Source organism: Centruroides sculpturatus, unplaced genomic scaffold (assembly GCF_000671375.1).
Source record: "Centruroides sculpturatus isolate CEXI.00-Female unplaced genomic scaffold, Cexi_2.0 scaffold1494, whole genome shotgun sequence".
NCBI classification, from domain to species: domain Eukaryota; kingdom Metazoa; phylum Arthropoda; class Arachnida; order Scorpiones; family Buthidae; genus Centruroides; species Centruroides sculpturatus.
In genome coordinates, this window is record NW_019385632.1 from 23,815 (window position 1) to 40,585 (window position 16,771).

Genomic DNA, 16,771 nt, shown 5'->3' on the forward strand with positions numbered 1-16,771 from the left:
TAATTAATACTTTTTATGTCAAAAGAAATTTTATCCATTTTATATTAAAGTTCACATTACCTGACTACATTTGTATGCTTAAGTTCTTTCAAAAGAGCAATTTCTCTTATTGCAGTACTTGGAACACCTTCAGCTTCACTATATTTATAAAATTAATGTATTAGAAATAATTTTATTTTATAAGATTATGAAAACTTGTTTTTATCTATTTAAATTTAGAACTTGGCTATTTATACATACGGTATGTATATGCAATTGGCTATTTATACATATGGTATGTATACGCAATTAGCTATTTATACATATATGTACTGTATACTCAATTGGCTATCTATACATACTGACTGTATGTTCCTATATTCCAGCTGAATACCGACTGTATGCACTGTTATTACAATTAAAATTTTGATAATAACTACACAATTATAAATAATTATAGTTTTATTTATTAAAGTTCAGTTACCATGTTCTTCAATAAAGTAATCAATAAACTATGAAGTATCATTAAATCAGTGAAATATAGATAATGAAATTAAAAATAGATTGGTAGTATACCAATAAAGTAAAATACATATATTAATTTTTATTCTTTTGTAAAATGTGATCTGCTTAGTCTTTCTCTTCAGATGTCCTTTGGATTTAATTTTAGTTTTGAATTTTAAGTTTTTATTTGATTGATTTGAACAGGGCTCATTATTAGACCAAATTTGTTCTTCAGATTCTTCTGGTTCAATTGTACTAAGCCCACTACTCTCATGTTCAAAAAGAGAAATTCCATTTCTTGCATTGCTTTCTATTATTTAATTCCTCTACATATTTATTGAAGGTTTGCATTCCATAATTAGACAAAATATCTGCAACATTTTTAGTTATCATCAGTGCCATATTAAATTTTTCCCTATCTGATAATATTTTGTTGGGACAATCAAATTCATCAGTAAAAGTTTCATCTTCAATATGATCATTGATGTATACATTTACATCATCTGTATCCCATACTTAGTGCATTTTTAATTAAAATAATATATCTTGCATGAAAGCAAGTTTTTGAAAATATGTCCAAATTATTATACAGTAGAGCGTCGTTTATTCGAAGGTCGGTTATCCGAAACGTCGGTTATCCGAAGGAATTCCAGTCGACAAAATTAAATTTTCGCCAGTGCTGTAGCATTGTAATCTTTGGCTATATCTTCAGCTACTCAAATATTTTTACATTTTTGATACTAAATTAACTTTTGAAGTGTAATTTTTTATTGTTTTTATATTTTTCAATATATTTATTTTGTTTGTACAAAATAAAAAAATAATTTTTAACGATACAATAGTCTTCGTTAGACTTAACATCGACGAAAATTCAACGCGAAGCGACACGCAACAGAGAAAAATTTCAACATGGGATAGGTTAATATATTTTTCCATACATAATCGGTTATCCGAAAAATAAGTTATCCGAACAACCCCAGTCCCCAATTGATTCGGATAAACGACGCTCTACTGTATTTTCTTATCATAAGAATATGACGACATGGTGCACTAAAAGAATTCCAAAATGAACAAGAACATGTTTTCACCAATGTATTATAAAATTTTGATATTTTGCTATCAAGATTTTCCTTAATGCCATTATTTTTAATTCTCATTTCTCAATAATTGATTATCGATATCCTAATTATGATATTGATAATCAAAATTTAGGATATACTAAATTAAACATAACACTAAAACTGTCATCTTTACGTCATGGCTTTAAAAGGGTTAACAAATATAAGTTTGTGTTTATTAGAAAACAAAGAAAACTAGGTTTTTTTTAAAAGCATCTGTTATATGTTCATTTATAAAATTGCTGAACTTAAGAAAATATTATATTTAACATCAGAAAATTATCAACATTTCTCATTTGACAGAAGAAAATATAAGAAGTTCATATCAAATATGCATCTAGAACAGGGTTTCTTAAACTTTTTTATTCACGACCCCATTTATGATTGTGATTTTTTTCACAACCCAAAAAATATAAAATAAAGATATATACAAATTTGCATAAACAATAATGATGTACTACCACAGTTCACTCTTGTATTACAATGGAACAGAGACAACTGAATACACTGAAAAGTGACAACACTACACTACTTCACACTACAATCAGTGTTGCTGAATCGTGGTCTCACTGCACCAGAAGTGACACAAAGCACAACTCGTGAAACCTATGACACAGAGCGTGCCATATTCAAACTCTCATATTATTTTGCATTAAAATCTCGTGACCCAAGATTTCGCTAAGTCACCCCAAATGGGGTTGCGACCCATAGTTTAAGAAGCCCTGATCTAGAACTTATATTTACAGTAGACCCCCTATAACATGGGTTCATATAACACAGATCCATATAACATGGCAAAAAAATTGTGATCGTGTTCATATAACACGGTGAAAGAATGAGACAGATTGTCGTGTCGCGACAAAATTGGTCGAATCTGGACCAATAGTGGATGAGCAGCTGAACTACTTGCCACTGTCCAGCGCCACACATATATACGAAGAGTTTAGGTGGGAAAGTTGAGTTTACTACTGTCTGTACAGTATATAAATTAGGTACTGCAAGTCTAAAACTGTAATTTTATAATTTTTACATTATCTAAAATTTTGTCTTTATTCATCAGAATAACTTATCAGGAAACGCATCCGCAATTCAATGAGCCACTCCACGACGAAAACAAGCTTAAGTAATGGTGTCTTTGAACAGTGCGCACTCGGCAAGTATTCCAACAATTTTTTGTTTATAGTATAGTTTATATGGATTATTCCCAAAAAAGTATACGTGTTTTGGAAATGTCAAGTCAAATTAGTCTAGAATCAGTTAATTTTATGGAAGAAAACCTTTCAAACAGAAGTAGCCTCTAAACTGCACAAGTGCTGGGCTGTAATTGGCTCATGTATTTAAGTGACTCATACAACACAAAATTCACATAACACGGAACATATCTACCATGTTATAGGGAGTCTACTGTATTAACAAAACTGCAGATCAGAATAAATTACTTTCATGGAACACTGATTCATTTTTAATTTCAAAAAATTGTTTTATTTGTTCTAATAAACTGTTTATTAAAACTAATTTTTTCCTCCTCCAGAACAGTAGCAGCAGAAGAAAAGCCAGCTTGCTTTTATGCTATATTACTATAATTATCTTGAGTCAATATTAGAATTTACATTCACTATAAATTAAAACAAAATTTTTAAACTATTATATTTGAATCAACTTAAATATCACACACTGGTTATTATCACAGAAGTTTTATTATCACCTTGACATTAACCATTTTGTGCTAATAGGCAGAGTGACATTAACTGGAGAAAAGTATGTGCATGGTGAATTTAAATATTCCATTTAATAGAGAGGTTGAGAAGCACGTTTTAAACGTGTATACGTGTACGTGTGACGTTCGGCGCCGCTTCCCCGTAAGCCTAAAAGTTTGACAATGGTGTTTGGATAGTCGATGGAATCACGCTCGACATTCCAAACACCATCGTCACACTTTTAGGCTTACGGGAAAGCGGCGCCAAACGTCACACGTACACGTTTACACGTTTAAAACGTGCGCCTCAACCTCTCTAATATCAAAGTTTGCAGTTATAAACAGCTCAGCAAAGTGTTATCAAACTGTCTATTGATTTTTTAAAATTAGTTATAATTTTAAATATTCCAGTATGTTACACTACACTATTTGTCTTATTTTATCTTTACTGTCTTTGTATGATATATATATATAAGCTCCCATCTTAATGTAATGCTATAAACTAAATTCTTTTTTTCTTATTTTTCTTTATTTAGAAATAAACTAGTTAAGCATATAATATAATTTAAAATTAAATTTTGCTAGGAATGATAAAATTGTAAACAGATTATTATATAACAGATATAGTACTGAATAAAGAGGTATTTTAATTAAGTGTTCCAAGTAAAATGTTATAAACTATAGTAATAACTTGGAACATGATTGATGCCAGCTGTCTGCAGATGCTATTTAACTAAAAATTTTTCATATATTTCATTCAATATATAATTAGACTGGGCATCATTTATTTAGTAGCATCAAAAATTATAACAATAAGTTAAGTATTTTTTTTTGTATCAGATGACACTATATAGAAGGCAGAAGTTAATCCATAACTATAAGTTAAACCATTAATCCAAAACTAATTTTTGGATTAACTTATCAGTATATGACCAAAACTATAAAAAAAAGTTATTCAAAACAAAATTAACTTATTAAAAATATCATTCATTAAGAATTAGCAAAGCAGCTTTACATAGCTTTTAACTACAATGGGAAAAGTTACTTACTTGTTAGTTTATTCTAGAATTCCAAATTAGTAAGGATATTTATACATAAAAAAATTCAAATTAGGATTCCTTTCTATTAAGTTGTAAATGAAAAATACAATCTCTTTACACACCGGTGTTTAAATACGATAAAATAAAATACTCTTCAAACCTTTAACCGGAGTGGTTCTATTTTTAGACTTGCAAACATTTTCGTCGCCCCTCCTGGGCACTTCTTCAGGCTAAAACGAATGGGCCTTTAATATTCGAATCATTTGAAATCGTTCCGTGAAATCAGGCTAAAACAAATCATTTGAATTCGTTTTAGCCTAAAGAAGTGCCCAGGAGGGGCGACAAAAACGTTTGCAAGTCTAAAAATAGAACCACTCTGGTTAAAGGTTTGAAGAGTATTTTATTTTATCGTAAATGAAAAATTAATACAATCAGTTAAATATTTACATTCTCTGTCTTTGCAATAATGCAATGCTAAAAATTTGTTTCAATAATCTATTATTCTGTAAATTTTGTTTGCATATATTCAAGATGTTCATGAATTGGAATGATAAAATTTCATCAATATATTTTCATATTAATTGAAGATAAAAAGATGAAATAATATATATGAAGCTAATCAATTTCTTATTGACTATATTGTAATAGATCAATCACAATTGCATTTTCATTGTGCAATATGGAACTTTATACACAAATCTGTCACTGTTTAGATACAAGAAATATACAATTAGTCATATGAAATGTAATAATGAATATAATTCAAAAATTCAATGGCAATTTTCAACATTAAAATCTTTTCCAGAACTTTAAAAATTATTCTGATGGAAAACCAAACATGAATCAGAATTTACTGTTTAACTGGAACAAATTTTGATGGTGCCTAGACCAGTAATAGTAAACCTTTCCTCGAAGGTGGGTGAAAATTGAATTTAAAATTTATTAACTCCAAATCATGGGTCAAATATTTAATTTGAGTAAAATTTAAAAAAAAACTTAAAATTTTCTTTATTTAACTTTTTAAATCTATAAATCACAAAAATAAACTATATAAAGTGTAAATAATAAAAATGCAATTACAATGGAAACAAATATTTTATATTTGTTTTCATTGGATTCCCATTATATTCTAATGGGAATCCTTATGTTGAGACTATTCAAGTGATATGGTTTGAAATTCTGTTCCGGTCTCACCTGAAGATGCTGCTGAGTGTAATTTTGATTATTTTATCAAATACTTTTTTATAATTTATAAAAACCTAATACTTTCTAAACATTCAATGTGGGTCAAACTTATAAAATGAAAAATTGGTTAGTATCATCTTTTAATAGGCTTCATATATTTTTTAACAGATTCTTTGTCTGTCTTAAACTGTTTTGAAAACTAACGTCTTATCATTACAGTCTATCTATGGAAAGAATCAACTTGGTATTAACTGATCAGCATCAGCCATTGATCGCTTAGTGACAAGTTACTTCTGGTTTCTTCCTCATTTGTTAAATATATCACTACCACTATAAACATTGTTATGGAACAGTTTCATATTAATCAATCATATTCTATTAAATTATATCAATCAATAACATTAATATCAATTATATTATTATTATTGATTAATATAAAATGATGTTCCATCAATACATAACTATATTAAAACCTCAATTTAACAGACAAAATTTTTGGTCCGTGTGTCATCCATGAATATTAGTAAACTGTTAATTTTAAGATGCTTTTTATATGTAATTAAATTAACAGGTTACTTTTTACCAAATCCAAGAATCACTGCTCTTAAATATAATTAAAGTATATTTTCTAAAAAATGTTTGTTTAGTTTGATTTAAATCATAATTGTTTATTACAGTTTCAGAACTATAATGCATACATATAGAAACTTTTCTGTAAAATTAAAACTTCTCATTAGATACATTTATGTAATTAAGTATGTATGTAATTAAAAACTGATAAAAAAAAAAATTGACAAATTAGTTAGTTCAATACATGCATTCAGAAAAACTTACTTTTGGCTTTAAGAAAAATCCCTCACCCAAATTAGTCCATTAAATCAAGGGTTTATTGTAATATGTAGTTAATAACACTGAAATATATAATCATTTTCAACATCTGTTGATATGTATCTGATATATCAGTAAATATATTTAATGAAACCAGCTCACATTAGATTTTTGGTTTGTTTCTTTTAAAATTGTACTCTTAAAGCCAATTCATACTTTATGAGAATGGAAAAAAAGAAAGATTCTCTCTTCTCTTTTCTATTATTCTTGTCCCATAACTGTTTGAATTTCAAAACAAAAAAGAAATTCACATGCAGAACTCTTACTCCAGTTTACCAAAATAAACCAGCAACCAGATGCTCAACTTTCTTCACAATATTTAAAATTTTGATGGCATGTGTTACCATATTTTATTAAAAAACTTTTTATATTTTTAACTATTATAAAATGGCAAAAAGCTTAATTTTGAAGGTAGGGATGGGTTTTATAAAATATTGTAAATGCTAATAGTAAGTAAAATCGTCAATTAGTCTGACTCTACTGGAGATACACATGACCCCCATTAACCTTTAATCGCCAAAATTTAATAGCATCAATCTCTCTATTAAACAAATCACCCTGCAAAATTTCAGAAATTTTTGACAAAATGCACAGGAGTTATTCAGCTTCAAACAGGGTGAACAAAATCATGCCCCCTCACACAAACACCCACACATACAGAAATTACTCCAAATTTTTTTACATTTCCCAATGATTCAAAGTGTCCTAAGTAAAAAATGTAAGAATCTTGTGGGATCATTTTTTGACCAATTGCTACACTTTCCCTCTGTTATATATAACAGCTGGAAAAGTAAAAATGAAAAAGTGACCTAAAATCTTAAAAACTGCTAATAACACTCATTAAAATTCTGTCAAGAAATATAGATAAGTAACATCTTATATTTATGAGTTATGGCTCGTCCCATTTTAACATCAAAAAATTACAGTCAGCCTACATATGTGCAGCTGAAGTTGTACATTCAGCCAGCCCTTCTGTATCTTTGCCAACAAAAAAGGTTTCTAAAGGTTAATGTGAATAAAAACAGCCACAATGTGCTTGTACATATTTCTTATAAATAAGAACATCCTTCTCTGCAACTTTCCTTAAAGTTTCTTTTGCTTCATTGCTTCATTCGAACTTTTCCTTCTAATACATTAGATACTGCCTCCTCCTTCATGTAACACAATTTCAACAACTTAGCAAGACTCTTCAATCTGTCATAAAAAGTTGACATTTAGCTTTATATTAACAATCTGGAAATTGCAGTTTAGAAAAATTTGGGTTTTACTATACCATATTATAAACAAACAAATATCAAAAGAGTTAAACAATCCACTAAAAAAGAAATGCTATTATTGATATAATATGATCATGAACAGAGTGCAGCATAACTCTGACTCTCAGATATGTTTCATTGGAGTCCTGAACATATACATCAATTATCCTACCAGATAATGACACCAATGTAAAATATTGTTAATTATATTGTTTCATTACAGCTTTTAATTATAATGACTAATGAATAAATATATATAAAACCATTTATTTTATTAAATTTTGAATTAAATTCTAAAAAAACTAAGTAGTGACATTTTCTTAAAAAGGTGACACGATATGTTTTTGGTACCTGCAGTTTAAAATATGACATTTCTTATCTAAAATCAAAAGCATGCTTTGAAAGCATACCTGAATTATAAAATTCTTAAAAAGTACAAGAGTATTTTTGATTAATTCAAGAAGAGAGCAGGAAATATTAAAATCTTATAAAAGTAATTAATTAAGGAAGATGATCCTGGAGTGTATTTTTGATATTTAAGATTCAAAGAAAAAATGAGATGATTAGCAATGAGTAGGATTTATTAGTCTGGAGATTATTGAAGGACGCACAGAATTATGGGCTACAAATATGAAAAAAATAGAATTTTTGTCAACTTTTCTTACTAAACAAAAGAGAATGAAAATGTGTTACTGTAATACAAGTAATGCAAGAATGTTGTACACTAAACATGTTTACACTACACATCATAACCATTTTCAAATCAGCAAAAACATCAGTTTAATCATTCAAAGTGAATGTCTTCAACCATAATTTAAAAGGCAATCATCAGGCTTAAATCAATCATTGTAAATACAGTAGATTATGGAACACTAAACAAACTTATTTAAAGTGTTGTTTTCCTTTCTCTTTTTCATTCTCACAAATTATCAACTGGACAATCTCTGGTTCACAGAAGATTTTTAGAACTATTTTTTTTCAATGGAAATTGCATCAACAGTTTCCTCTTAAGTTTGAATAATTTTTAACTTTGAATAGAGATATTTTACTTACGATTACACTGAATATTCAAGTTATTAATTATTACAAGTTATAATTATTTTTAACTTAATAAATGAAACATAATAAAAAAATTAATATTATTTGTCAAATAACTTCACATTTGTTTTAAAATAATTCTTCAGATATAAAACATAAAATGGAATTTTAATGGAACATAAAAATATATATATTACATTTCAAAGAAAGTAAAAAAAAAAACATTCTAAGATAAAAGGAGAATGATAGAAAAAACACAAACATAAGAAAACAGAAAAGATATAGTAAATAGTTATATAATTTCTCATCATAAATAGGTGAAAAATTTTACAAATCAAGATTTCTTCTTGTCCTTTAAAATTTATTGGTGATAATTTCGTAAAAATTTAATAAAATGGTGTTAATGTTAATTCAAATCAATTCTTTATCCTAATTAAATTTTCTATCAACCTTATATTTCAATCATAAATTATATGCCATATCTAATGTCTAATAATATCCAGTTAAAATAATAAAAATACTGTATATCTAATTACTAAAACAATCATCAATAATAAAATATATCAGTTTAACTATTGAATTAACAACATAAAACATTTAGTATTAATATAGTTTTTCTTTAAACAATTTATTAAAAATCATAGGAACTTTATTGCAATAAAAATAATTATAAAAAAATATAAAGCATAAAGACTGTTTCAAATTATCAAATCAAACTTTTAAACACTGTTTTCGAGGTGAAATCAGCAATCTATTATAAACTTGCTAAGTGAAATAGCATATTGTTTCTTCTCTTTTAATGAATTTTTAATAATAATAATTCAAAAAAAATTTGAGTGAAATAATTTTCAAACATTCAAAAATACTACTTTACTATTTATAAATTTAGAGTACATATGATCAAATTTTAGTACATTTTTTACAATTCATACAACACACACACACAGAAGTTCATACAAAACAGGATGTTCATTGTTATATTGTTACCAATTGAACACAGGTATTTGGTAACTAATTTATACAAAGATTTATTGTTTGAACATTATAAATATTGATCAAAATTACAACTTTTATTCCAATTTTAAAAAGATTTTATCTTCATTGTTCAAAGTAAACTACAAAAAAAAATTAATATAAAGATTTAATTTATTTTACAATTTTTTTTGGTACTCATTAAATAACGGTAATTATAATTAAGTTAATGGTAATTAATTAAGACATCCACGTGTACATTAGCGGTTGTTTGTACGGTAAAATGAACGAACCTTTCGAGTCGAATTTTCTTCAATGCAACGAGCGATCCAGTTACTTTATCTTTCGCTTTATAAACCACGCCGTACGTTCCTTCGCCGATCTTCTCTAACTTCAGAAAGTTATCCATACCGAATTTTATTTAAACAAACAAAAAATAACCCATAACTTATCTATTTCTTAAAAATTATACTTCTGTCACTAAATTAATTTTCTTCCCTTTCTAAAGCGTGTTTCCCGCTGGTGTTTTTAATACATCTGTTCTAATTGGTCGTTTCTTTTAAACTAACTGCTATTGGTTACATTATTATCGTCTGCTATTGGTTTATTTTCGAAAATGGAAAATTTTGTAAAGGAAGAAATAACAAATTGTAAACAAAATTGTAATTTTTATAATATTAAAATTATAAAAAAAAACAGTTTATGATTAATATATGTAGAAATTTGATATCATTACGTAAGCTTTATAAATAATAATTTTTTTTTTTTTTGCTTTTTCCGCCCTATGGGCACTAAGATGGCCTCTTTTAGCAAGCCCATTATGGGTTCGGTCAGGCCCACAATGTGGCGGTCGGATGGTGAAGGACGGGGAACGTATCACCCCCTGAAAACTTCCTGGAGATTTTTTCGAGCCGTTCGGATTCGATTCCGGGTTCTCCAGAACGGTAGGATGCCACCTTGGCCTCTCGGTTATATGGCAGTCAATGATAATATTATAAATAACAAGTATCAAATACAAATTAAAAAATGTATTTAAACTTAAATTATGATTATTTAATGTTTTTTTTTTTTTTCATTTTTGGCCCACAGTAGTCAGTAGTTGGTGTCCAGTTCGCGCCTCACCTACGAGTTAGTTACGTGGAATATTTCGGGTTTTCTAGGCGTATCTAACGCCTAAGTAGAAGCCAGTTTTCCACAGAAAGTTCTCCTGAAAAGCACCCTCTTTAGCAGATTGTCCAAGTGTTGTATTATTCTATCAATCCTATTCTTTTCACTTTTGACTCTTCTGGACCAAACGGTCGGATCGCCGTGAGGTTAAGATGGCAACCTACCGCTTTGGAAGACTCGAGATCAAATCCGAACGGATCGAAAAACCTACGAATATTTCGGGGAGTGGTCCGTCCGGATATGTCGGGCTCCGTTTCTCACAGCCCGGCCAAGCCCACAACGAGAAAGAATCCATAATGGGAATGCTAAAAATATATCTTATTAAGGCCCGCAGGACAAAAAGAGTCAGAAAAAACAAAAAAGACTCTTTTCGCTCTGCGGAAACTGACAGGACCTGTTGGTGATATGGCTGAGGCGATTAAGGCATCAGGCTACCACTCTGCAGACCGGAATTATCGATAAATCTGGGTAGGTCGAATAAAACACCAGGAATCTTTCGGAGCGGTTTGACCGGATATATCAGGCTCTATCGTTTTACCACCCGGCCACCTACGTAAAACGTATCTTTTTAGTATCCCATAAAAACTAATAGAACCAGGTTGAAAAATAAAGCTCAGAGAAAACATCTAAATAAAAAAAAGTATTGAACAAAGTTGTAACAAAAATACTAGAACCGTATTTGACAGTAATAGTCAATGTGTGAATAAAGTGCACATTACACAGACTATAACTACAGGAAATTTTGGATGAAGCAATGTCACCACGATAATAAACCAGGAAACAAGCATCATTATAGAAAAAGGCTTACTTTGTGGCGTAACGTTGTTGCATCTGTAATAATTTGGCTGAACATTAGTGAAGGACTTTTAGGTACAAAACAAAGCCTTATGAGTTCAATTTTATATAAAAACTGGGTTTAATGCAATGTATTGTTTATATGTAGATACAAAACGTTATTTTGTTATTTCTTGACGAAATTTTGTATAATAAATATTCTGGATTCTAATAAAAGCAGAATATCTATAAGTTATTATTCTACTTATATATAGTCTACATATATAAATTTAATGTAAGAATGTAAGAATCGCCTGTCGGTGCCTAGCAGGTGCAAGGATCGTCTCTCCATGGCCGACAAAAGTAAAGATTGCTTTCTCGTGTGGCCAGCTAGTTTTCTTGTAATCACACACGAACATATACACACACTCCCTCTCCCTCTCATACACACACGCACGTCTTTACACATTCAAACACGTGTCAGCGCTCGGATTAGAGTGAAAGATAATTTACATGTACAGTACTAACACTAATTAAAATTTCCGCCGCAATTCTATTATGATAAGACAAAACAGCTCGGTATCTCTAGTTTAATAAATTGATTTTTAAAGGCTAGCTAACCTAGCCATTATAGCCTAGCCATGCGTGCCAACTGTAAGGACGGGAACCCGTTTAACCCACATAATATTTTAAGTAATGTCAGGCCCCCTCTGAAAAGTAAAGGATAAAAACCAGATTCTCGATCTTTTCGTTTCTTAGACAAAGTAGTAAATATATAGGGATTTCGCGACACACTGTACATCATAAAAAACTGAATTCCTTTTAATTTTTATAATTTTAATACATATTTATTATTCATAAATTCAAAATACAATATAGTAAATTTTACAAAATTCATAATGAATATTTAATCGGTGGAACTAATGAAGTACTGTAATTTTTATATTTACGGATTTTTTTGCAAATAGATTCTCCTTCAACTTTTCCTTTATTGATTTCAACCTTTTTCTATTATTTAAATATATACAGGTACGGTACAGTACAAATATACAGAATAAGCACATAGATCTCTGTGTCAGTGTCACTTTAATGCACAGATCTATTTACATTAAGAGTGATTCACGTTTTTTTCCCAGTTCTTCAATAAAAATTCTTTAATATTCAATAAAAAATATTTATGCACCAAAAAGGCAATAATTCGGAATTTACTTTTTTCAAATTTGTTTATTTTTGTCATCAACACAAAAGATACAGAAGCATTGATCTAGACCAGTGGTGACCAAACTACGTGTGCCGCGTACCAAATCCGGCCCGTTGCACACGTTAATCTTGTTCGTGAACGTATTTGATACATTGTATATTCTGTATATTACGTACTGTACATAACAAAGATAGGCCTACTTTTATAATATTTGGAATATACAAAACATTTGTAGTCTGCTTATCTATGACTTATAAGCCTGCCTATCAGAAAGTTTGGGTAACAATAGTCTAGACCGGGGATCACTAAACTACGGCCCACGAGCCGGATTCGGCCTGCCACCGCACTTTGCCACAAATGAGCTAAAATATAATTATTTATATGGAAATATCATAGATTGTAGATAAACTTACTATGTAGGAAAAATTAAAATAAGTGTAAGTAAAAATGCCCAAATTTGACAGATAGTCTATAATTTTTAGGAAAATCAGTGAAATAAAAAATTCGGCGACTTTTTGTAACATTGGATATCAGAACGCTTTTTATGTAAGTTCGATACCTGCAATGAAGTTTTTAAGAAAAGCGATTACGAGTCTGCTGCAGCAATCGTGTTTTAACTTGCATTGCCGTGTTTAAAACTCTCTTATTTATAATATCGCCTTCTTTAATAATTTTTTGGTAAATAAATATCTTGGTTGTCTTTGTTTTTTTGTATTCAGTGTATTGTACGGTTACGTGGCCCTCGCTGGTCATTCTCTCAGTTGGTCCATAAGTGACCAAGCGGTTCCGTTTCCTGAACACTGGAAGTTCGGTCGTGGGTTCGCTCCGCGCTAGGAAGGACTGAGCAACGTGGAGTTTTCCGATTTTTCTCCACGTCTATAACGCCTGAATAGGGGCCAGTTACCCTTAAAAAGACCTCCCGGAAGGCATCCCCTTTAGGCAGATCGCCCAAGTGTTACGTTGCCATAACTAAACAAACAAATTTTCATTTGAGGGCTGAAAAGACAATTGTAATGTTCTTATGGCGAAAAGAATATATTTTTAAAAAGATTATTTTACCCAGGATTAAATATGAAGGATTGGGTCGCTTCATTTCAGGCCTGACGGGAAGTCGTAATGAGCGGCTCGAATCGAATTTCCTCAGGACAACAGTTGTCTTGCAACGTGACCAATTATACAGGCCTATTAGCTATAAGATTGTCAATAGATTTCGGATTACGTCTCCAGCCGTTACCATAAATTCAACCTTAATAACCATTAAATGATTATCAAAGTTATAAGATTAATTTTAATAACCATTAATCAAATAGATAAAAATTGTAAAACGAAATTTCGAATTGAATAAGAAAAAGTATGAAGGTACAGTACAGTACTGTAGGCCTACGTTTATAATTAAAACAAAATTTAAGTTTCTTGCATATAATTTTAATCTTTGTAGTAAAATATTAGTACAGATATAATTGAAGGATTTAGTAGAAACCCACAAAATCACACAAAAGTACGAAAAACGAGTTATTAGATTTGTGCATCATCGACGTGTCTTCTAAGAAACTTTCACGGTTCAGTTGCATGCACCACGGGTTGTGCTGTACACCCACATTAATAAAACGTTGCATATTAAAATGTTAGTGAATTGAAAAATTAATCCTCCCTTTCCTAAATGTGGGATACGTCGTTTTTCCACTAAGTGTCTCAATTTATATTTAATAATATATATAGTATAGGCCTATGTATATATAGACCTATATATAATTCATAAATATAAGTTTATTGTTTTGAAAAAGAAATTATAGAAAAGATTTTTATTGTGAAATAAATATAAGTAATATAAATTTATATATTTATATATACCGAGCAATAAGAAATAAATCGAGTGGGTTTTTTTTTTAATTCTGATGATCAAATATTAAATATTTTCGTTTTAAATGAACTCTGAATGCTAATCCTTCATTATTACAGAGAAATTTTTACTAATTTATTTAATTGAAAATAATTTTAACTTCTTCGGCGTTGTTTTAAATGTGTGTGTGTGTGTGTACATACATACATTCATACATATAAATTAATTATACTGTATGTATATTAGTTTGATAGTATTGACATTCTGATACATGAACTAATCCCGTTGCATCAGTTTATCCTATTAAGGAGGAGGAACCTAATTTTGAATTTGTGGTTTATCAGAGGATGTGAAAGAATGGAAAGAGTAAACAGAACGTCTTACAAAACTATTTTTTAAAATAATATTCCTTTAAGCGATATTTATCATATTTTAGTTGTAGAATTAATGATTCAGCATGATAATTCGCTTTAATTCGCTTCATATAAAAGATACAATGATGAAGACCACGGTAAAGACAGATGACAGCTTAACGAAGTTCCAAGCATTAACCTATTCTGTTGTAATTTTATATCAATATAAGTCTGTACAATGTTTGCTAAACAGCCTTCAACCAGTTCATGAGACTGAGCATCGAAAACACATGAAAAACCGAAACCATCAGAAATTTTTAAAGAGAAGTAAGCCACATATATGTAGATATTAATAAACCATGCATCTTTTGTGGTATTATTCCTAATTGTGTTAGAATAGTAATATTTTTTTTTGTAATCTGTATTTTGTAGAGTTCTAGAGCCTTTCTGCCCTGTAGATTTGGCAATTATGGAAGTATTGTAAACTATTTGTATTTTCAGATATTAGTTATACAATAATTTGTAAAATTGTCTTATATCTTTGTTAAAGTATGTAAACAGTTAAATTAACTTGTACTGTACATCTTAAATTCCTCTTGTACAAAATAAGTAGCCTACATTAAAGTTTATTGTTATTATTATTACTCATTTAAGAAGCTTTTAATTATCATTACCTTTATCCTCTTACAAACAAAAAGTGAACTATTTGTTTAATATAATTTATTGGTAATTATATTGCTATTACAAATCTATTTTTATAATGTCAAAGATTATTTGACCTATCTATAATAGTATTCAGTTTCTTCCTCCAGAATAAATATAAGAGAAAGAAATGGCAGCTACTTGAATATCGATTATCTATATTCGATTGTTACGAAAAGATCTTCGCTTAAGTTTATTATCATGTTTACAAAAAAATAAATATATTTTTTTCTTCGACATCATTCCGGTAACATATTATAAATTCCCTTTCGACTATACCATTTCATTTTTCTCTAAGATGTTTGACTATAACGGTATGTTTCTAATGTTTTATTAGAAACACACCGTTATAGTCAGAGCACAAAAGGGGTTTACTAATATTGTTAAACTAAGAAATTGTTTTTTCTACTCTCTGCCTTGTGAGTACTGAGAGGGCATTTTGCAATCATACTATGGATTCGGCCAAGCTCACAATGGGCAGCCTGATGGTGAGGGGTAGTGTCCGATATGTTCTGAGTAGACCACTCATAAAAATTCCTGAGGTTGTTCACCCGGATTCGATTCGCCGGATGGCCGAGACTGACGTATTAACCGCCTTTGCCAGCCGGCCACTTTATAAAGATTATGATAAATTTATTTAAAAAAATCGATAAATTCGTGTAATAAGTGTCAAAAGTTACGATTCTAAGCTATACCAGATGATTACATATTCATATTTCTTAAAATATCTACACGAATCAATTCACAAGCGGCGTGAATTCATGTACAGTACGAATATACGGTAATTTATAATAAATTTGGAATTTTTCTACAATTAAATATATTAAATCTTATTTCAAAAATAAAATAAATATAGAACAACAATAAAATTACAGTTAGCATTCGTTTTTCAGATCTTACTGTAATTTCTAAATTTTATCTTTCTTTTTATTAGTATTTTAATCTTAAGAAAATGAAACACGAGTTTGATATAATTAATATACAGTAATTAAAAGGTAGAAACTCCATTTAAGACCGGCTGTCGTTTTATATTTAAATTATCGAACATTATCCAATTA

At 29.3% G+C, this 16,771-nt stretch overlaps 1 protein-coding gene across 1 annotated transcript in view; it reads right to left on the minus strand.

The window, feature by feature from the left end:
• The window catches only part of LOC111640752 (cyclin-dependent kinase 2-like), a 26,330-nt gene extending 16,113 nt beyond the window's left edge, over positions 1 to 10,217 (minus strand). The window contains exons 1-2 of the mRNA XM_023386803.1: positions 9,970 to 10,217; positions 61 to 138 (exon numbers count right to left, since the gene is read on the minus strand). Of these exons, the coding sequence (XP_023242571.1) occupies positions 61 to 138; positions 9,970 to 10,085 (194 nt within the window). The 5' untranslated portion in view covers positions 10,086 to 10,217. The remainder of the gene's footprint in view (positions 1 to 60; positions 139 to 9,969) is intronic.
• Positions 10,218 to 16,771: the final 6,554 nt, after the last annotated feature.